At 38.9% G+C, this 23,875-nt stretch overlaps 1 protein-coding gene across 2 annotated transcripts in view; it reads left to right on the forward strand.

The window, feature by feature from the left end:
* The window catches only part of LOC116507096 (sulfotransferase 6B1-like), a 30,140-nt gene extending 6,907 nt beyond the window's left edge, over window positions 1–23,233 (forward strand). Inside the window, exons 5-7 of one of the 2 annotated variants that reach the window (XM_032215039.1) lie at window positions 4,531–4,625; window positions 19,018–19,171; window positions 23,032–23,233. In XM_032215039.1, the coding sequence (XP_032070930.1) occupies window positions 4,531–4,625; window positions 19,018–19,171; window positions 23,032–23,162 (380 nt within the window). In that variant the 3' untranslated portion in view covers window positions 23,163–23,233. Of the gene's footprint in view, window positions 1–4,530; window positions 4,626–5,044; window positions 5,199–6,192; window positions 6,557–19,017; window positions 19,172–23,031 lie in introns of those variants that run through there. The other variant, XM_032215038.1, reaches the window with a different exon arrangement.
* Window positions 23,234–23,875: the final 642 nt, after the last annotated feature.

Below are 23,875 nucleotides of genomic sequence, written 5' to 3' on the forward strand. Positions count from 1 at the left end.
AGATTTAGATTTAGATTTAGATATAGATTTAGAGATAGAGATAGAGATAGAGATAGAGATAGAGATAGAGATAGATAGATAGATATAGATATAGATATAGATATAGATATAGATATAGATATAGATATAGATATAGATATAGATATAGATATAGATATAGATATAGATATAGATATAGATATAGATATAGATATAGATATAGATATAGATATAGATATAGATATAGATATAGATATAGATATAGATAGATTAGATATAGATTAGATTTAGATTTAGATTTAGATATAGATTTAGAGATAGAGATAGAGATAGAGATAGAGATAGAGATAGAGATAGAGATAGAGATAGATAGATATAGATATAGATATAGATATAGATATAGATATAGATATAGATATAGATATAGATATAGATATAGATATAGATATAGATATAGATATAGATATAGATATAGATATAGATATAGATATAGATATAGATTAGATATAGATATAGATATAGATATAGATATAGATTAGAGATAGATATAGATATAGATATAGAGATAGAGATAGAGATAGAGATAGAGATAGAGATAGAGATAGAGATAGAGATAGAGATAGAGATATATAGATATAGATAGATAGATTATACATACATACATACATACATACATACATACATACATACATACACACACACACACATACATACACACATACACACAGTTCATGCTTGAAAAAAGGCAGACAGCAGACTGCAGAGAGCCCTTGGTCTTATTTTATTTATCTTTCAGTCTCCTGCACCTGCCATCTGTCTGTGAAGGAGAAGCAAGATCTATTTGAACCAAGAGTTCCTTTCTCTGTTTGTCTTTGGGCACTCAAAATTACTTCCATTGCTTCAGTACAAAGCAACAATACTTCCATGTTTCATTTCATTCTCTAAGTTCATCTCACAGATGTAACAAACTTGGATTAACTTCACATTAGTGTAGTATTTGTATACCATGCTATGACTTTCTCCATCCCAAGGGCGGGTTGCTGCTGACATTACTGCCGGTTCAGTGCGTGTGTGTGCATCTGCAGATAAAAAGGTCTGTGCACGCGCAAAACCTTAAAAAAATTGCAATGAAAATTGTCCTGCGCATGCACAGAAATGAAAAACAAGATGGCGCCGCTGTAGGAGAACTGGTTTGAGGGTGCGCTGCCAGTTCCAGTGACCCAGGCCGCCAAACCAGTAGGAACCAACCGCTCCACCCCCATAAATCATTATGTTGTAATGTGATGACAAAGCTCACACAAGATGCTAAGAAAATGGCAGTGTTTCCTATAGTACAGAACTACAAACTACCCAACCACATTTTAGTCTAGTATAGCATGTTGTGTGAATTTGGCCAGTAAGTAACATTCTTGATTTTTGTTTTCAGTATACATTTCTAACGCAGACTATAAAGAAAAATATTCTTGCTTTCCATACTGTTTGCAAATACATTCATTTCCATTCAGGAGTCATTTGTAAGCTCCTTTAAAAAGTAATCCATCTACCATCCAGTCAGAACTGAAAAAGCTCCTTGAATGAGAAGTGAAACATCTAGTTGCCTTTTGAAAAAGCACCTTTGAGAAAACTACAGTATGAGCCAGATGACTGAGAATCTCCATAGAAATTAATGATCTCTTATACACATTTATGTGCTTAATTGCCATTTGATATTATTGCCTGTTAAATCAGAATGCATTTTTTCCAACATTCCAAGACTCTTATTTGACTTCATCAGTTCTACTATTATTATTAATAATGTAATAAAACACTATATTTCTTTTCAAACTTAACTTCTCAGTTTAGTACATGGAAACTGACCAAATATATTTACTTTAACAAGCAAAGACATTGATAATTCTGGGACAGGTGTGACCAGAAGTACTTGCAGGTGGCATCAAAGGAGGAAGGGAACAAATGACAAAAGTATCCCTGGGGGGCTGATGGCACTTGCTGCTTTCCTTATTTTGATGAGAATGTTAGATCTTGCCAATGCCTCTGAGTGTGGTTGGCTATGTTTGAAATGACAAATGGTTTGACTGGTACCCATAAAGAAAAAAATTAAATTATCAAACTGTAAATAAATGGCAAAGCAAACATCAGTTTTGCTAAATAATTAAGGCAACCGAATAAGCATGCATGGTTAACAAACAGGGGACTGTCAAAATGTCAAGATGATGGCCATGACTATACAATTAAACCCTGCACCTTTTAAAAAAATGTAAAAAATAAAGAGCAAGGTTTTTGACTGAGTGGTCATAGGTTTTTGATTCTCTTTATAGATTCCATTGTTAGCCAAGCAACCCAACAAAAACAGAAAAGATGCTGCAAATATTCAAGAGGAACAAAGGACAACTGCTGATTGACAAATTAATCCTAAAGAATTCAAAGAAAAAACTAACCAACCTGTTCATGGCTTGGATAGACTATAAGAATGCATTTGATTCAGTTCCCCATAGCTGGATCAAGAAATGCCTGAAAACCTTTGGCATCAGCAGCAACATACAAAAATTCATGAAAACTTCAATGAAGCTCTGGAAAATGAAGCTTATAGCTAATGAAGAAGTAATGGGTGAAGTAGAAATTAAATGAGGCATTTTCCAGGGCGATTCCCTTTCACCCTTACTTTTTATACTATCAATGTTACCACTGAGAATCATTTTGAAAAAGATGAACTATGGATATGAACTTGCAAAGAAAGGACTGAAAATTTCACACCTGGTGTACATGGATGATTTGAAGCTGTTTGGTAAAACAAAAGCTGAACTGAATTTATTAATTGAAAGCACAAAAGAATTTAGCCAAGACATTGGTATGCAGTTTGGAATTGACAAATGTGCAACAATGGCAACCAAAGAAGGCAAGGTCATAGAAGATGATGGAATAGAACTTGAGAATGAAGAAATGATAAAGGCAGTAAAATCAGAAGAAGGCTACAAGTACTTGGGGATTTTAGAGGCCTCTGACTTAATGCATAATAAAGTCAAGGAAATAACTTCAGCCAAATACATTCGACGAATTCGCAAGATATTAAAGTCCAAATTGAATGGAGGAAACATCATAAAAGCCATAAATACCTGGGCTATACCTGCGATTCGATACTCTGCAGGAATAATTGACTGGACCCAGATGGAGTTGCACAATTTGGACAGAAAAACAAGGAAGCTTATGACAATGAATCATGCTTTGCACCCTAAAAGTGATGTCGACTGATTATATCTACCAAGAGCAGAGGGTGGTCGAGAACTCCTACAAGTAAAACAGACTGTGGAAGAAGAAAAACACAGTTTGAATGATTACATCCAGAAAAGTGAAGAATCAATGATTAAGGAAGTAAATAAAGAAGGCCTTTTAAAGACAACTAAGTCAAAAGCTGAATATAAGAAAGAAGTAATTGAGAAGCGAGCTGAAAATTGGAAAAAACAAAGCTATGCATAGCCAATACTTGAGAAGTATTGAAGGCAAACTGACCAAAAGCTAACTTGGAACTGGTTAAGATCAGGAGCACTGAAAAAAGAAACAGAAGGCTTTATTTTGGCAGCTCAAGAACAAGCCTTAGCCACAAACTACATGAAGGCAAAAATTCAACATGTTACCACCAATAGCAAATGTCACCTCTGTAATGAGAAAGACAAGACAGTCGACCACTTGATCAGTGGGTGCAGCAAAATTTCACAAACTGACTACCTACAATGCCATGACCATGTTGCTAATATCATTCACTGGACGTTGTGCCAAAAGTTTGGGTTTGAGTACAGCAAAAATCACTGGGAACATCAGGTTCAGAAGGTTTTAGAGAATGAGAAAGTCAAGATCTTGTGGGACTTCAGAATCCAGACTGACAGGCACTTGGCCCACAACACACCTGACATAACAATAGTTGAAAAGAAAAAAGTATGGTTCATTGACATTGCAATACCTGGAGATGCACGAATTGAAGATAAACAGCAAGAAAAAATAACAAAGTACCAGGACTTGCAAATTGAAGTTGAGCGACTGTGGAAAAAGAAATTCTGTGTTGTCCTGAGCAATACCCAAAGGGCTACCTCACTATTTGGAAAATTTAAATTTATCAGACTTGAACATTCTGATTCTACAAAAAAACACCCTACTTAGAACAGCTTATATGCTCCTACATTACCTTAACAGTTCTAGGTCCTTGGTTAGGACTCGAGCTGTTGAGCTACCAACCAGCCCCAAAGGTTGTGAATCTCACCAAAGATTAACCACATGATAATAATAATAACAATAACAACAACAACAACGATGATGATGATCAATGATTTAAACTATACATGGTTCCACATTTGTTAATAATTAGAATAAAATAGACAGGGTATAATAAAATATCATATTGGAATCAATATAAAATATTGATGGAAAAAATGAATAGATGGAAGTTTGTTTGTTTGTTTCCTGGGATCATGGGGCCAAACACCAACATAAATATTCACATTACTATTCACTGTTATATAGATAAATAATCAAAATGTTTTGATTTTGCTTTCCTTTCAGTGACCTATGGATCTTATTTTGATCATATTTCTGAATGGAACAAGCATCTGAATGACAGCAATGTATTTTTTATTACCTATGAGGAAATAAAAGAGGTATGTTTTTAAGAGTAAATATTTAGATTTAATTTAATAATAAAATTATGTCTGCTCAAGCACTATACAGTAATGAACAATTGATCAGGAAATAGAAATAGGAAATGTAACTCAGTTTCTGCCTGGTTACTTTTCTCTAAGTAAATATATCAGAAACATTTTCATTTTAAAGCCAATCTCTGGATCAGCTGATCTACCGGCTAATATTTCAATGAAACAATAAAGACTATGTTTTGTTTTGCTTATTTCTTTATTTATTCTAATTTGCACAAGCCCAACCTATAAATATCAAAATAACTGTGTAGTAGTAGTAGTTGTAGTTGTAGTTGCGTATCCAGATAAAGATATGAATAGAAGGAATGGAAATGTTTCCAGGAAAGCTTTACTTTACTTATGTTATATATTGATGTGTTATTCAGAATCCAGTCTCAGCACTGAAAAAAATAGCCAAATTCTTTGATTTTTCTGTTACTGAAGAGGAGATTGAGAGCATTGTAGAGAAAACAAGTTTTGAAAGCATGAAAAATACCGCGGAAAACTACGGGAAACTAGGAAAGGCACTTTTCCGCAAAGGTAATATTGTAATATTTTTAATAATTTTGTCAATAACACTTAATAGTCTTCTCTAACCTGGTGGCTTAATGGTGAGTGGGATTTCAACTCCCAATAGTGGCTAAGATACTGAGCTTGTCAATCAGAAAGGTCGGCAGCTCAGTGATTCGAATCCCCAGTATAGGTCTCCTGCGTGAGCAGGGGGTTGGACTAGATGACCTCCAAGGTACCTTCCAACTCTATTACTGTAGATTTCTACTTCAATTAATACTTAAAGGTGTGTTGGCTAGTAATGATAAGGGCTGAAGACCAGCAATGGATTTGGAAAGGCTGATATTCATAATGTGTTTAGGGCATTAGCTGAGGTAGCTTTATTCAAATATTAGGGAATATGATACAGACCTTAACTTACAACAGTTCATTTAGTGACCAAAGTTATAACACTACTGAAAAAAGTGACATGGCCATTTTTCACACTTACAACTATTGCAGTATTCCCACGGTCATGTGATCAAAATTTGGATGCTTGGCAACTGTTTCGTATTTATGATGGTTACAAGGTCCCAGGGTCAGGCCTTTGCAATCTTCTGACAAGCAAAGTCAATGGGGAAGCCAGATTAAGCTAATCACCATGTTACTAATTTAACAACTGCAGCAATTCATTTAACAACTGTGGCAAGGAAGGTCATAAAATGTGGCAAAACTCATTTAACAACTCTCTTGCTTAGCAACAGAACTTTTGGGCTAATCCTTCCATCACCCCCACCATCCTGCCAGAACCGACAAAGCTTCTTGAATGAGAAACAACATATTTTCTTCTTCTTCCTGAAGGGGAAAAAACAGTCCAGCTGCCTTTTGAAAAAGTATCTCTGAGACAACTGTGACTTGGATGACTGAGAATCTCCACAGAGTTTTGAAGAATAGCTATTCTTTGGGAGAAAGACTTTCTCTGCACTTCTCATCTCCCACCTACCACTCTAATTCTTCTTTTCTTTCTTTTTCTTTTCTTTTTTAGGCATAGTAGGTGACTGGACATCTGTCTTCTCAGAAAGCCAGAATGAAAAAATGGACAGAAAATTTGAGGAGACTGTAGCAAAAACTCAGCTTGGCATGAAGTTGAAATATGAGCTGTACTGCAAAAACTGAAGAGATCATCAGTGCTGCAAATATCTCATGTTCTGATTCTCTGTGTTAAGTCATTCAAAAAGAATTGGTAGTGCCTTCCTCAGTCTCCAGATGTGCTAGATGTCATTTCTGATACCCGTAATCCCAACACAGCTATGGTTGGGTTATATGATGAGTCAAAGATTATAGGAGCTGAAGTCCAACAATCTGAAAAAAGCTGCTTTCAATACACCATTCGCTCTTTTCTCCTCTTATGGATATTGACATATTTTTACATTGCATACTTATTTTTAAGTGGAAGAACTCTTCCAGAATTAATTAAAAAAAATCTATACTTGCCTGTAAGAATGTACTCCCTTGCTCTATGCAAGATTGGTTGAGAAAGCAAGGAAATGATGTTGTGAATAGGTGGTAGTAGTAGTAGTAGTAACTGTGAGAAGGATTTTGGAGTCCTGGTGGATTTAAATATGAGCCAGCAATGTGCAGCAGCTGCCAAAACAGCCAATGCAGTTCTAGGCTGCACAAACAGAGGGATAGAATCAAGATCACGTAAAGTGTTAATACCACTTTATAATTCCTTGGTAAGGCCACACTTGGAATACTGCATTCAGTTTTTGTCGCCACGATGTAAAAAAGATGTTGAGACTCTAAAAGTTGTTCTTCTAGAGAAGAACAACAAAGATGATTAGGGGGCTGTAGACTAAGTCATATGGAGAATGGTTGCAGGAACAGGGTATGTCTAGTTTAATGAAAAGAAGAACTAGGGCTGACACAATAGCAGCGTCCCAATATTTGAGGGGCTGCCACAAAGAAGAGGGAGTCAAGCTATTCTCCAAAACACCTGAAGGCAGGACAAATAGCAATGGAGGGAAACTAATCAAGGAGGAACGTAGAAATAAGGAGAAACTTCCTGGCAGTTAGAACAATTAATCAGTGGAATGGCTTGCCCTCAGAAGTTATGGGTGCTTTTTAAAAAGAGATTGGACAACTATTTGTCTGAAATGGTAGGGTCTCCTGCTTGAGCAGAATGTTGGACTAGAATACCTTAAAGGTCCCTTAAACTCTGTTATTCTCTTAATGATGACATGTGGTGAGCTAGGATAGGGGTGGTTCTCAGCCCTGGTTCTGTTTGATTTTAACATGCAATACATTGATGACAATATCTTTTTGGACCAGCTTTGGGGGTTAGTAGTAAGAGATTTTCAGATTTGTTAAAAATCACTCAGCCCATGCTTTCTAAATGGAACCCTACAGTATCACAAGTCCAGTGAAGTTTTAAACTTGGTTACTCATTTACAGGGACATGGGGAAATTATTATTAGAAAATGAAGCACCAATTTGGAAGGAAGTTAGTGTTTCACAATTATAGAGAAACAAGAGGGTGATGTGGAAAGATAACAAAGAATGAGGAGAATGGTTATGTTTCAGGCAAATGGTAAAGTATACTAATTAATGGGAAGGTGTTAAACACACCTTTGTGGCTAGACATGTCCAGATGTTTTTTTTTCTCCATTTAATCATGTCCAATTCTTGGAGTTTGGTTGGACAAGTCTCTGCAGTTTTCTTGACCATGATTTCCAGAAGTGGTTTGCCACGGTCTCCTACTTAAGGCTGAGAGAAAGTGACTGACCCAACCCTGATGCCTAAACCATTACACTCAGTGGTGGTTTTCCAAATTTTTTACTACCAGTTCTCTCTCTCTCTCTCTCTCTCTCTCTCTCTCTCTCTCTCTCTCTCTCCCTCCCTCCCTCCCTCCCTCTCTCTCTCTCTCTCTCTCTCGTGTGCTGCTTCTGTGCATTCATAGAAGCTTCTGTGCATACGCAGAAGCATCCAGGCGGGTGGGTGGAGCCTCCCACCGCCACTATTACCAGTTCGCCCAATCCAGGCTGAACCAGGATCAACCCACCTCTGATTACACTAAACAGGCTCTTCAGGTATTTAAAACAGTGTTTCACACTTGGAAAAGGGCCAACACTATTGCTTACATGCCTAATAAACTCTGAATTACACCCTCTGGTATTTGACTTGAACAAGCAATGAACCGAAGGGAAGACATTCCTCCTATAGAGGGAAAGGGTATTTTCTTCTTTTATTCTTCGCAGAACTTTTGTAACTTTGAAGTCATGAATGTCATGTTGTAGTTGAAGAAAAAACATAAGTCTGAATCATTTCGCCTCAGGCTTGTACAATTGTTTTCTTATTCATTTCTTTATTCAATTTATATACCCACCCATATCACTTTTATGTGTTTGTTAGGCAGCTTATAATAAAACAAATAAAATACACAAAAAACACAATGCAAAACACAAAAAATAAAAACACGCAGCAGCCAAGCATAATCTAATACATGTTCCATACAGCCATGACATTGGATCTTTGCTTAAAATAATAAACTGTATGAATATCTTCAATACTGTAATTCTGAAAATGTCAATTACACATTTTCCAAATCAATCCATGCAATGTATGAAAATGCATTAAAAAGTTGGTAAAATTCATTTTCTTACTCTTTGTGTAGTATGGAAAAATGACTTTATCAGGTTATTTAAAGGCGAAACACTGGTATGTTGATAAATTATGTATTCTATGGGTATACTCCCAACAGAATTACATATACCACATATCTATCTTATATCTGGATAACTAGATGCAGTAGACCACTATACGTATATACCTTGACCAACAGATCTCAGTGGAAGGTGATTCAATAAAAGAAATTAAATGGTGTGTTAAATGTGATTGACAGGCATTTGGCAAGCTAAGCATAATTTTCAAGAAGAATTTCCTCCTTTACCTGAATAGGTTTCAATCAGTGAGTACTACTTGCTCTAACATATGTTGGTGAAACATGGACACTAACCTCAACACAAAAGCTAAGAGTAGCTCAAAGAGCCATGGAAAGACACATGCATGGCATTTACAAGACAAGATAGAAAGACCTGCAGATGGATTAGGAACAAACGAAAGTATACAATATCATTAAGAGAATAAAAAAATTGCAATGGAAACAGGCTGGTCACATAGCAATAAGAACTGTTGGCAGGTGAACCAAGCCATCATACAATGGATCCCTCTTGATAAAAAGCATCCACAAATAAGATGGGTTGATGACAACAGCAAGTATTGAGGGCCCAATTCAGAGATGGTATTCAGCAGGTTCTGACCTGTTCTGGAGAACCAGTAGCAGAAATTTTGAGTAGTTTGGAGAACCGGTAAATACCACCTCTAACTCCATCAGCCAAAGCTTTCTAGGCAACAGTACTGGAGCATACTCATTCTTCCAGATCAGGTAGAACAGATAGAAACACACAGACACAAAATAGAATTTTTATATATGTATGAAGAATTCTTCCAGAATTAATATAAACCTAGACTTACCTATCAGATGAAGGCATTTACTCTTTTATTCTGTTTAAAATTTGTTGAGCTATTGTTGAAAGACTAAAATGACTAAGAGGCTTTCATTATCCCCATAAAAAAAATTCCTTATAAATTTTTGTTTGCTTTAATACACCTCAAAATCCAAAATCCACGAGAGATAGCTCCTTGGTTCAAAACTTATACCAAATGTCTTTCTGTAACTATCACTAACACAAAGAAACTGTATGGTTAGGGCTTGTTCGCAGAGGAGGTGAAGGTGAAAAGATTATTGCACTTTCATGACAAAAATCCCAGTTCTGGAGAACCAGTAACAGAAATTTTGAGTAGTTTGGAGAACCGGTAAATACCACCTCTGACTCCATCAGCCAAAGCTTTCTAGGCAACAGTACTGGAGCATACTCATTCTTCCAGATCAGGTAGGACAGATAGAAACACACAGACACAAAATACAATTTTTATATATGTATGTCACCATCAATGTGTGAAATTAGGCATTTTATAAAATGCTTAAGAAATCCATAGAATACCAAAAAAATCACATATTTATTAATTATTGTAATTATGATTTATGATCCATATCCTATTACATGCTGTTTATATGTACACTGTGAGCTTATGCAGCTTATGCCATTCCATTCTATTTCCAAAACATTTTATGCAGTGGTGGGTTGCTCCTGGTTCGGCCAGGTTCAGCCGAACTGGTAGTAAAAATATTTGCAACCCACCACTGATTTTATACAATACCAAAAAGCAAACTGTATGAAGTATAAAATACTCACGCTAAAATGCCATTCTGGCCTTCCCTGTTGAAGCAAATAGGTAATTACTGATGGGGTTTTTTTTCCTCAGTAAGAAACCCCTGTACTTTATTTTGCATTTCTTCTTTCATTTTCATATAGGCCTTTTCAATAAAGAGTTAGGCTTAGGCTTAACCCTAGCCCTTTGCATGACTCTCTTTTCATCCTTTGCCTAAATAGTTCTTGTCATTCTGCACAATGCCTAGGTATTATACACAATGCCAGGGGAGCATATATAGCATTTTAAAATAACACAGATATTTCATACTTTGCCAAAAAATGTCACACATTTTATAGATTTCCTAGGCTTTCGACACAAGGCCAGTTTTTCACACCTGGCTGGTATCTTATATAATTTATTCAATTTTAATATTTCTTCAAACCTTTCAAAGTCATTATAAACAACCAGTACTAACTTGCCAAACTTTGATTCAGCTTTGCAGCAAACTCAATGATAACAAAAATGGGCGGGTTATGGCAGTGGCACTTGGACTAAGAAAAGATAGTCCTTGATTTACAACAGTTTGTTTAGTAACCATTCAAAGTTACAATTGCATTGAAAAAATGTGACTTATGACCGTTTTTAATATTTATGACCATTGTAGCATCCCCATAGTCACGTGATCAAAATTTGGATGCTTGACAACTGATTCATACTAATAATGGTTGCAGGGATCACCTTTTACAACTTTTTGATAAGCAAAGTCAACAAGGAAGCCAGATTCACTTACCACTTACTATCTTAACTATGATTTCACTTAACAAATCTGGCAAGAAAGGTTGTAAAATGGGGCAAAACTCACTTAACAAATGTCTCACTTAGCAACAGAAATTTTGGGCTCAATGAGGATTGTAAGTTGAGGACCACCTGTATTCTAGCTTTGCAACGGCTAATTACTGCCACCTCCTTTTCTCTGAGAAAGTGTTGCTCTAGGATTTCTAGCATGCTGTCCACTGTCCAGCCAGCGTTTCATGAACTCAGGAACTCTATCTCCATTTTCAGGAGGTTGCCTCAGATTAGTTATCCCTTTAAGAATATCTCTAACACTTTATCTACTCAATCCAAGTTGGCGACAACTTCATTAGAAAATGCTTTGTAGGAGAAAGTGTTACATGAACTTTGTTCATAGATTTACTTCATGTTAGTTAATTAATAACCTGATCTGTTCTTTGAGCATGCTTCTTAATTTACAAAGCCAGTTGAATCTCTGGACTACCCATCTGTGGCCTTAGAATAGCACAATCATGGATCATCAAGAAGTAAGCAAGATTCTGGATGAAGCATTGGAAGAAAATGAAAAGAAGGTTCTTTCGGAACGGACATTTATGTATGATGGCATGTTATATCCCACTATGATCTGTTCTCTGGAAACCCTGAAAAGTATTCATACTTTTAGAGCTCGGGAAGATGATATCATACTAGCGGCATACCCCAAAACAGGTAAACATTATAGTTTTTCAAGTAATGCTTTTGCATATATGTAGCCATGTTTAATTGTTTCTTTAGAGTTTACACCAGACTTCTTCTTAAATAAAAAAAAACTTGCCAATTCAAAAGTGTTAGACATTTTATTGTGATGCATTTAATAGTTTGTCTTAATGAAATTCCTCAATGATTACTATGTCTAAGATGGCATTTTTGATTTTCCTGTGTATTTTAAGAAATAATTCATGATATTGTCATTTCTGCTGAAAACGATGTTGGCATTTCTGCTTCAAATAATCAACTATATGAACAATACTGTAATTCTGAAAATGTAATTTTCTAAATCAACCCATATGCAATGTATGAAAATACATTTTAAAAAGTTAGTAAATCAATTTTATTGTTTGTGTAGCATTGAAAAATGACTTTACCAGGATCTGGACAGTGGTGTGTTGATAAATTCTGTTTTCTGTGGATATACCCCAAAAGAATTGCATACAGCACATATCTAGTGCTTTATCTATTCAAGGTTGCAAGGATTTTGATTTTGAGAATGAATATTTCATGCAATGTAGATTATAATACAGCTCTTATGTTTTCTATGTTTCTATATTCTTATATTCTATATGTGCAGTACTGCAGGCTACTTCTGCTGATCACAGCTGCCAGAAATTTGGCAGATTGAATCTCACCAGGCTCAAGGTTAACTCAGCCTTCCATCCAGGGGTGGGTTTCAGCCAGTATGCACCGGTACCTGTTCTTGAAGTTTAGCATGTCTTCCCATACCCGTTCTTCTCGTGGCCCCATACCAGAATGCTCCCTCCCCTGGCCTGCCATCTTGCTCTCCCCCCCACACCTGTCCAGTTGCCACTCATTCACTTGCCGGCCTGTCCGCACCAGGCTTGCCCCACCTACACACTTCTTTTGTCGGAGTGGAGGATTGGGAAAAGTCCATGTAGTGTGCGCTCCTTCTCTTTGATAGCCACCTGGTTTTCAATGGGGGGGAAGAAATCCATGTTTCCCCTCCCTCTGCATGGATTCCCACCCAATTGGAAATGTGGCGGCTGTCAAAGAGAAGGGCATGCACACCACGTGGGCTTTTCTAACAGCCAAACTCCCCTTCTGTTCCTTCTTCAGCTGTTGGAAAAGCCCACATAACATGTACACCTTCTCTTTGACAACCACCTGGTTTCCAATGAAGGGAGTGGGGAATAGATGCAGAGGGAGGAAATCGCATTGATTTCCCACCCCCTTCATTGGAAACCAGGCTGCTGTCACACATACACATTGCGCACCACCGCTTTCACGTCCAGCCACCCAGCCAGGCGGGGTTGCAGTAAATGAAGAAAGTATCAGCCAGCATCCCCGCCTCCTACCTTTGCGCTCCCCCTTCACCACTTTCCCGGCCAGCCACCCAGCCAGGCAGAGCTGCAGATGGCAGGCTGTGGTAAATGAAGAGAGCACCAGCCAGCACCCCCACCTCCTTCCTTTGTTTGTTGCCTCTGTTTCCTTTGTTGCCTCTGTTTCTCAGCTCGCGACTCGCAAAGGAAGGAGGCGGGGATACTGGCCAGAACTCTCTTCATTTACTGAAGCCCACTGGCTGCAACCCTGCCTGGCTGGGTTGCTGACCGAGAAAGCGGAAATGCGTGGCGCGCGCACATGCGTGTGTGTAAGACAGCTGCCTCGTTTCCAATGAAGGAGGAGTACCGGCCATCCTCCTGGCTTCCTTTGCAAGCCGCGGCAGCAAAGAAAGAGAGGCTTCTTTTTTGCCAGCCTCTCAGCTGATTCAACCCCCTTACATGTGCCTTGCATTGTGGCGAGCACGATGTGTCTGAATGTGTGTGTGTGTGTGTGTGTGTGTGTGTGTGCATGCGTGCGTGCGTGCCTTCCGTAGCATTCCCAACACTTTCAGACACCCACCAGGTCATCTGCCGAGTGGCAGAGAAATAGGGCTTCGGCAAAAGGAAAAAAAGTTGTTGGAAATTAGCCCTCTCTGCTGCTCTGCTAAAAAGGTGTGAACCAAGGCTAAGAGATAACAGGACGGTTAACCATATTCGGTTAACTCCCAGAGTGGTAAAAGGCAATTGGGAGCTCTGTAAATTGGCTTGTAGGACAGTGATCCCCAACCCCCGGTCCGCGGACCGGTGCCGGTCCGTGGAGTACCTGGCACCGGGCTGCGCAGCGGCCAGGGGCCATGATCGCTGCAGCGGCCGGGGGCCATAGTTTCTTTCTGTATGCAAATTAGGGCTAACTGGCACAAGGGGTGTTACTGGACCGCTGGTGGCACTCTGACGTCACCAGCGGCCCACCGCCCCCGTGTCCAGCGCCGCCCTTCTCATTCCTTTTCAGCGCTTCAGCGCTGGCCGATTCCTGAAAAAAACCTAAGAGCGCCTGCGCAGCTACGTAGGGCTAGCGTAGACAGCGCTAGTAGCGTAGCCTTGCACTTTATATTTATGTAATTGTATTTTATTTTGTAAGGCATGTTTAAATACAATAAAATAAAAGTTGTTTAATCAAAACAATCTGATATATAAACAATCAATGTGTCGTCGCGAACAACGCCCCCCTACCCCTGCGTGCGCTCAGCGGGCCACGGTAAAATTATCAAAGGCTGACTGGTCCGCGGCGATAAAAAGGTTGGTGACCACTGTTGTAGGACACAGAATGTCATGATCATAGGATTTAATTGGGCACTGATTTTAGTTCATAGAATATGTCTACGAATATAATTGGAAGGGATGTGTGTGAGAGAGAGGGGAGAGAGAGTGAGTGAGAGAGGGAGAGGACATAAAAGAGAAAGGAAAGAAGGAAGGAAGGAAGGGTGAGAGAAAAGAGAGAGAGAAAAAAATATAGAAAGAGAAAGAGAAAAAGAGAAAGAAGGAAAGAAAGAAAGAAGGGAAGAAAGAAAGAAAAAAGAAAGAAAAAGAAAGTGGGAGAGAGAGATGAAAGAAAGAAAGAAGAAAGAAAGAAAGAAAAATGGAGAGACAAAAGGAAGAAAAGGAAGGAAGGAAGGAAAGAAAGAAAGAAAAAGAAACTTATGACCAAAATTGAGCCCAAAATTTTGGTTGCTAAGAGTGTTGTTAAGTAAGTTTATTTATTTATTATTTATTTATTAGCTTAATTTGTATGCCGCCCACTCTCAAAGAGACTCAGGGCGGCTTACAAGTAAAAGAGGGAAAGGGAAGGACATACAAAAACAAGACAACATTAAAAGATCCACAACATTGACAACTTAGGATGGGGCTGGACAAGGTCAACAGCCCCAGGCCTGCCGGAACAGCCAGGTCTTGGTCGCTTTGCGGAAGGCTGGAAGGGTCATAAGGGTCCGGATCTCCATGGGGAGATCGTTCCATAGGGCCGGAGCAGCAACAGAGAAGGCCCTCCCCCGGGGAGTTGCCAGTCGACATTGACCGGCAGATGGAATCTGGAGGAGGCCTTGTCTGTGCGATCTTATAGGCCTCAGGGAGGTAATTGGCAGGAGGCGGTCTCTTAAGTAGCCAGGTCCAATACCATGTAGGGCTTTAAAAGTAATGACTAGCACTTTGAGGCCTGTCCGGAGACCCATGGGTAGCCAGTGCAGCTCACGGAGGATAGGTGTGACGTGGGTGTACCCGGGTACACCTACTATCGCTCACGCGGCTGCATTCTGGACTAACTGGAGTCTTCAAACACTCTTCAAGGGCAGCCCCATGTAGAGCGTGTTACAGTAATCCAGTCTTAAGGTGACGAGGGCGTGAGTGACCATCCGAAGGGCCTCCCAGTCCAGATAGGGTTGCAATTGGTGCACCAGCGAACCTGGGTGAAGGCCTCCCTGGTCACAGCCGACAAGTGATGTTCTAACTTCAGCTGTGGATCCAGGAGGACTCCCAAATTGCGAACCCTCTCTGAGGGGCGTATAATTTCACCCCCCAGGCTAAGAGATGGAATAGCTGGACCATCTTTGGGAGGGAGCATCAATAGCCACTCGGTCTTGTTGGGATTGAGTGCAAGCTTGTTCGTTTCCATCCAGACCCTGACAGCCTCCAGGCACTGGCACATCACTTCTACCGCTTCACTGACTTGGCATGGGGAGGACAGATACAGTTGTGTATCGTCCGCATATTGATGATATTTAATCCCATGCTGGCGAATGATCTCACCCAGCGGCTTCATGTAGATGTTAAATAGGAGGGGGGACAGGACCAAACCCTGCGGCACCCCATAATTGAGGGGCCTAGGGGTCGATCTCTGCCCTCTGACCAACACTGACTGCGACCTGTCTGAGAGGTAGGAGGAGAACCACCAAAGAACGGTGCCTCCCACTCCCACCTCTCGCAACCGTTGCAGAAGGATACCATGGTCAATGTTATCGAAGGCCACTGAGAGGTCAAGAAGCACTAGGATAGAAGAGTGACCCTTATCCCTGGCTCGCCAGAGATAATCAATCAGCGCGACCAAAACAGTTTCTGTGCTGTAATCAGGCCTGAAACCAGACTGAAAGGAATCCAGATAATCGGTTTCATCCAAGGACCGCCGGAGTTGAAAGGCCACCACTTTTTCAACAACCTTCCCTACAAAGGGGAGGTTGGAGACTGGACGATAGTTACTCAAAATGGCTGGATCCAGAGAAGGTTTCTTCAGGAGGGGTCTCACCACCGCATCCTTTAGGAGGTGCGGGAAGGATCCCTCCCGAAGAGAGGTGTTAACTATTGTCTGGATCCAGCCACGTGTCACCTCCCTGCTGGTCGAGACCAGCCAGGAGGGGCACGGGTCCAGTATACAAGTGGAGGCACTCACCGCTCCCATGGCCTTGTCCACTTCCTCAGGAGCGACAAGTTGAAACTCGCTCCATAAAATCCGTTCAAGACCTTCCCCCGGTACCTCGGCTGGTACCACCGAGTTCCACCACATTTTCCAAGTTGGTCATATTCACCTGGTCACATTACCGTTGAGCCACTCCCACAAAACAGGCCACACCTACAGAATAGGGATTCATATATGAATACTCATATTAGGGATCCTTGATGCTCTCTGAAGTTGCTTGTTTTCTTGCAGACATTTCATTACCCAAGCCAGGTAATATCATCAGTGCTAGTGAGGACTGTTGTTTACTGTCAGTTTATATTCTGCTGACAGTGTTGGTGGAAGGTGGTCTTAGAGATTCTTTGGTTGGGCTGTTTGCCATTGCTGTTGACTTCTTGATTGTTGGTAGAAGAGGTACTGTATTTTTCAAAGTATAAGATGCACTGGAGTGTAAGACACACCAAGATTTTGAAGAGGCAAATAAAAAAAAAGTTTTTGCATTCTGAAGACCTCCCCAAAATGGCCCGTTTTTCGTGAAAACAGGCCCATTTTTTTTCAAAAAAAGGGCATGAATAGTTAAGGTGACCAGATTTTCAGATGGGTAAAGAGCGACACCTTTGACTGGAGGGGCAGGGGGAGGGGCTTGATTAAAAATTTTATACGGAGCAACAAAAATTTTCATACAATGCAAAAATAGTATTGTAATATTTTTTTTATTTCAACATAACTACAATTTACAAATAATAAATTGTAACTGTTGCCAAACATAAAAATTTTGATCACGTAACCATGAGGATGCTGCAACAGTCACTACGTGTGAAAATGGTCACTAAGTGTGAAAAATGGTCATCAGTCACTTTTTTCAATGCCATTGTAAATTGGTCACTATACCACCTTTCTTGCCACAGTTCTTACGTGAATAACTGCAGCTGGTATTTTGTATTTAGGATAGAATCTTTTTTTAAATAGTCTAAGACAATTTAAAAAAAGAATCCACACAGAATAAAACTATTTTAAAAAATCCTATGCACAATAAATAAAATATTATTTTAAAATTCATTAAAAAAATAAAAGAAAAAAACCCAGCTCACTTACCAGCAGGCACAAGTGAGCACTCCAAGTCAATGATGATGATGTAGATGTTAGTACAAACAACTGAGCAAGTTAAAATGGTGAAATTAGTCAGGGAAATATTTTTCAAAGAAACTTTGTCACCATTTTTTCCACACGAGCTGACCTCCAACCTCCGTGCCCCTCCCTTCCAGAAAATCCAGGAAGGAACACTCGCTACCTCTCTAGCTAAGTATTTCCTGGAGCTCTATGGTACTGGGTCATCTTTTCTTATAAAATGAGGTAAAAGGGGCGCGAGGGGGGGGGTTCCATTTTCTTGCTTTAAAGTTTTAATATCTTCAATGAAAGTACTGAGACAGAGAGAGAGAGGTTAGACAGAGTGTCTTTTGTCTTGCCCCGGTTAGGATTTCTTAAGCAAATCCACTGGGCTTTCAACATGAAGCCAGAAAATCGGGACTTTTTAAAAATGCCCCAGGACACGGGACAAATTGTTATAAATCATGACTGTCCTGCTGAAATCGGGACGTCTGGTCACCTTATGCATAGTCTTTAGGAGGATTATAGAGTGCTCCTGGCTGGGGGGGCAAAAACTGGCCTGTTTCTCACTCATTTTTGCCCTCCCCAGCCCCCAGGAGCACTCTATAAGCCTCCTAAAGGCTATGCATGGCCATTTTGGTGAAGGGGTGAGATTTCAGGAGGCAAAAAATGCTGTATTCAGTGTCTAAGACGCACACAGATTTTCACTCTCTTTTTTGAGGGAAAAAGGTGCGTCTTACACTCCGAAAAATAAGTTTTTAATAATAAAGATTTAGATTTAAGAATACAATTATTTTTGGCCAACTACTTTATGATAATGAACAATTGATTAGGAAATAACGATAGGAAATATAACTCAAGGTTACTGCTTGGTTGCTTTTCTCTAAGCAACTGGTAAATGTATCAAAAAACATTTTCTTTTTAAAGTCACTCTCCGGATCAGCTGATCTACTAATAACAATGAAGTATTCATTAGTATTCATACTAATTCAAGTATTCATATTATTTAAGTATTCATACTACTAATGAAGTAGCTAATACTTCAATGAAAGAATGAAGACTATGCTTTGTTTCACTTGTTTATTTTTTCTAATTCACACAAGTCCAACCTTCAAATATCATAATTTTTGTGTGATACCCAGATCAAGATTTGGAATAGAGATAATTGAAATGTTTCCAGTGAAGCCTTATTAACATACAATATATATATTTCGTTATTCAGAATCCAGTCTCAGCACTGAAAAATATAGCCAAATTCCTTGATTTGTCTGTGACCGAAGAAAAGATTGAGAGCATTTTAAAGAAAACAAGTTTTGAAAGCATGAAAGATAATGCAGGAACCTTAGGAAAAATCGGCCAAGTACTTTTCCGCAAAGGTAACATGTAATATTTTAAATAATTTTGCCAACAAAATTTAGCAATCCTCTGTAACTATGATTTCATGGTATGTGGGATTTCAGTTCCCATTACTCAAAGTATTCAAAGTGGTGAAGAAGGGTCACTCAAGTACAAATCAGGTGATACAGGAAGCAAAACTAGGGTATTTTTATGCTTGCCGTTTGGTCTGGTGAAAAGAGAGAGTGAACCTACAAAATAAGAGGCTACTTGATTTAGAAGGGCATGAATTAAGATTTGGATGGCACGGTTATCTATGGTATGACAAGGTTAAAGTAAATGTTGATTTTAATAACCATTTTGTTAGGCCCTGACAAACTGAGGGACAAAAAGATCAAAAAAAAATTTTTTAATGGGAAAACGGGGCACGAAACTAAATCAGAATATCAGCAAATAGCCTGAATCTGTAAGTAGGAAATCAGGAAAGCTAAGGTCCAGAATGAGCTAAGACTGGCAACTAATGATGACAACAACAATTTTTCAATATGTAGGGAGCAAATAGAAAGTCAAGAAAATAATAGGTCCAGGACTTCTGGTTGTACATCAAGCACCTTTGGAAGCCTGATCTGCAAGCTCTGCCGTCAACTCCGACCTCTCCCTGTTGGAGGGTCTGAATTTAGACCATATCCACCATGAAGATCGCAAAGCGACCAAGACCTGGCTGTTCCGGCTGGCCTGGGGCTGTTGAATTATCCAGCCCCATCCTAAGTTATGAATGTTGTTGAATTTTAAATTGTTGTCTTTTATTTTTTATATCCCCTTCCCTTTTTATTTGTAAGCCGCCCTGAGTCTTCCAAGAGTGGGCGGCATACAAGTTAATTAAATAAATAAAATAAATAAATAAGAGGTGGTGAAATAAGGTAGCAGGTTGAGGAGAGTCGCATATCTCCTCCTTGACTGGGAAAACCCCCTCATCTTAAGACAAGGAGCAGCGGCATCCAAAATGGCAGCCATGAAGCCGGGGACAGCATGAATACCCAAGACTGTGCTGGAATGGAGAAAGTGCATGGAGTGTGATCTGGATGAGAAAATACTGTTTATTGGAAGTTTACCCCCAAAAACCAAGGGGGAAGCATATTTAAAGCTATTTCTGGAAGCTGCAAATTGGTACACAGGAAAAATATCAGAGAATTCAAGAAGGAAAAAAAAAGCTTTTTAAATAATAATTAGAAACTTGGTCAAAGTTAAAAGACATGGAATTGAGAGCATTTTAAAATGCTGGAATTGAAGTCCTAAATTTCTCTTTACAAACGTTGCTCAATTATTCGATTTATAATTTAAAAATAATTGGAATAATTGAAAAAACAATTGAAATTGGAACTGTTAACAATATCGCAGAGAGGTTGAAGCAGACAGAAGTGAGAGCGCCATCTGCTGACAAAAAGGGAAATATGCAAACTTGGAAATAACTATTGAAAAAGATTGGAAATATCTGTTAGATACAGACTTACTCTAAGACCACTAGAGATTTGATTATTAACTAAGGACTTCAGTTAAGAGCCCCTGAACGTCATTGAATATTACTGAACATATAAAGTAATTTGAAGAGGCATGGATAAGCTCCTGGTGAATTTAAATTATTTGGACTGACAAGATTTAAAATTGTGACTTGGAAGTTTGGCTTTTTGAATTAATGAACTCTGGACAGTGGACTAAAAAAGAGATTGACTAAACATAGTTGCAACATTAGATGGAAGTGAGGAAAACCTAAACAGAATGGAGTTTTTTAAAGCATTGAGAAAATATTTGATCGCATAGACCAAAAATTGAGAAATTTAATACAAAGAATAACGGACAATGATCAGGACAAGGAAGAAAGAATGGAGCTACCAGAAGAAACAGAGGGGAAAGTGGAGAGAAACCAGCAAGAAAAAGATAACAAGAAGGAGATGTTGCCAAAATGAATAGTGATTAAGAAACTAAAATAGGAGGGAGATAGGGTAAAATACCTAAATAGGGAATGGGAGAAACAGAAAGAGAACTGGGGAAAAGAGATAGGAGGTGGAGTGGATAGTTCTGGAATCAGACAGAGGGAAACGGTAGAGTTCAGAGGAAAAGTTAAATTGCATAGTCAAATAGAGGGAATAAAAGACCTAAGGGGAAAAAATTGGGAAGAAAACTAAAAAGAAAATAAGATTAAAGGTTTGAATGCTAGTAAGAGATGAAGGATAAGGGAAAACAGAGTAAAAGAATAGTTTTATGAATATATTTCAATAATGTGTATTAATATCAGATCTATACAGGTTGGATTATTATTTTATAAGTGTGATAGATATTCAGATAATATTGTAATATCAATGTATATGAAGAATGGGAAAAATAGATTTTGAGTGACTGCACTACTAAATATGTATACAAATATGAATAACAGTGGAAGGTTAGAACTTTACAATGGGCAATTTGGAATATATATATAAATATATATTAATCTAAACATGTGTATTAAAAGTAGAATTATATGGATTGAAGAACTGGAAAGAATATAAATAGAAATACCCTAAATGTATAAATGATCATGATTGATATTATAACTGTGCAAGGAGATATTGAAAAATGGAAGAATGAATGATGGAACATTGATTTAACTAAGGAAATATGAACAACAAAAAAGGTGGAAAACATGTCTTTGAATATTAGAGTGATATGAAAAGAGGGGAAAGTTAAAATAGGGATAGAAAATAGTGGGGGGAAATAATATTATATATGAATATGTTAATATACAAAAGGACAGAAAGATGGTTCAGAAAGGAAGGGTGATAATAAAAGACATGTATAAATAATATGAAACAATGGAAATGAATAATAAGACTATATTTATATGTACTGAAATGTATGTTACCTAGTTATCACACCATTCACGCAATGATATGTATAAAGAATATAAAAAATAAAAATTTGATTGAAAAAAAAAAGAAAATGATAGATCAAGTAATGGGAGCAGATCAGTGGTGGGATTAATTTTTTTTTACTACCAGTTCTGTGGGTGTGGCTTGGTGGGCGTGCTTGGTGGGCATGGCAGGGGAAGGATATTGTAAAATCTCCACTCCCTCCCCACTGCAGGGGAAGGTTACTGCAAAATCCCCATTCCCTCCCGATCAGCTGGGACTCGGGAGGCAGAGAATAGATGGGGACGGGGCCAGTCAGAGGTGGTGTTTACCATTTCTCTGAACTATTCAAAATGTCCACTACCAGTTCTCCAGAACTAGTCAGAACCTGCTGAATACCACATCTGGAGCAGATGGCAAGAACGTGACAGGCAGCAGAGAAAGTCACAACTGCTTAATTCTTGCTTTTAAGGAATCAGCCTTAAAGCACTGCCATAAGGAATCACTATTCTGTTTTAAGGGTTACATTCCTTTGTATAATAAAGATTTAAACCTCATCACGTCCTATCTTATAGTTTTCTTGCTGAGTAGAGTCAATTGCTGAAAAAGGGGACAAATGCCATCTTATGAAGGGTAGGGTGTAGGGTACAATTTGTGTACCCTATAAAAATTGAAATGTCTTTGTTACTCATCCAAAGCAATAGTTAGGCGAACTTTTTGAGGGATAAAAGGGGGAGGGGGAAATCTCTTCCAAATCTGAGAAATGGAACATTTCCTAAGCATGCATAAAATATCTCTGTTAAAATTAACATTTCATGAACCATATGAACTGGACACCACTGCCTGAAGGTGTCCCATGGAAGTATCTTTAGTGTGTTATAAAACCCTCTGTTGCTTTTAGAGGACTTTAGAAGAATAGTTATTCTTTGGGTTAACTGAAAGACTTCCTCTCCCCTTACCTTCTTACCCTCCACCAACTACTGTAATTGGTTTTTTCTTTCTCGTTTCTTTTTTAGGCATAGTAGGTGACTGGACGTCCGTCTTCTCAGAAAGCCAAAATGAGAAAATGGACAGAAAATTTGAGGAGGCTGTAGCGAAAACTAAGCTTGGGATGAAGTTGAAATATGAGCAGTACTGCAAAAACTGAACTGCTATAAATCTCTCGTGTTCTGATTCTCTGCATAAGGATAATAAAGACATTCTTAAATTGTTCATGAAGAATTGGTAGTGCCTTCCTCAGTCTCCAGATGTGTCAGATATCATTTTTGATAATCCTAACACAGCTTTTGGCTGGATTATATGATGAGTCAAGGAGTATTGGACCATGAATCTCTAAGACTACCCGCACCAACACTGATAGGGCAATCCACTAGAATATAAACTGACACTCCTTACAAACACTGATGATGTTACTTAGTTTAGGTAATGAAACATCTGCAACAGTGGTGGGTTGCAGGCAATACGCCCTGGTATGGGCGTACTGGTGCCTGCCCAGAGCACCAGATACCATTCCGGTACGGTGCTCAGGCGCCTACCCAAGCTCCTTACCAGTCTTTTAAGTCTTCAGCATTTCTGTGCACGTGCATGGCACATACAGTGCCTGCGCAATGCTCCACTGAGCAGCTGGAGTGTCGCAGAGGCTTGCGGAGGTGCTAAGACCCATGCGCGCATTGCACACATGTGCATGCAAGCTGCACACGGCCATGTGGACAAGGCTGGGCCCATTGCAACCGGAACCCACCACTGATCTGCAAGAAAACAAGTAAGCTCAGACAGCACTAAGGACCCCTCATTTCAGGCCTTAGCTACAAATATTCTCCTTTATTGATGTGTCAACTGTAAACACAGTCAGAAACCTGC

This window comes from Thamnophis elegans, chromosome 4, assembly GCF_009769535.1.
Source record: "Thamnophis elegans isolate rThaEle1 chromosome 4, rThaEle1.pri, whole genome shotgun sequence".
NCBI lineage: Eukaryota > Metazoa > Chordata > Lepidosauria > Squamata > Colubridae > Thamnophis > Thamnophis elegans.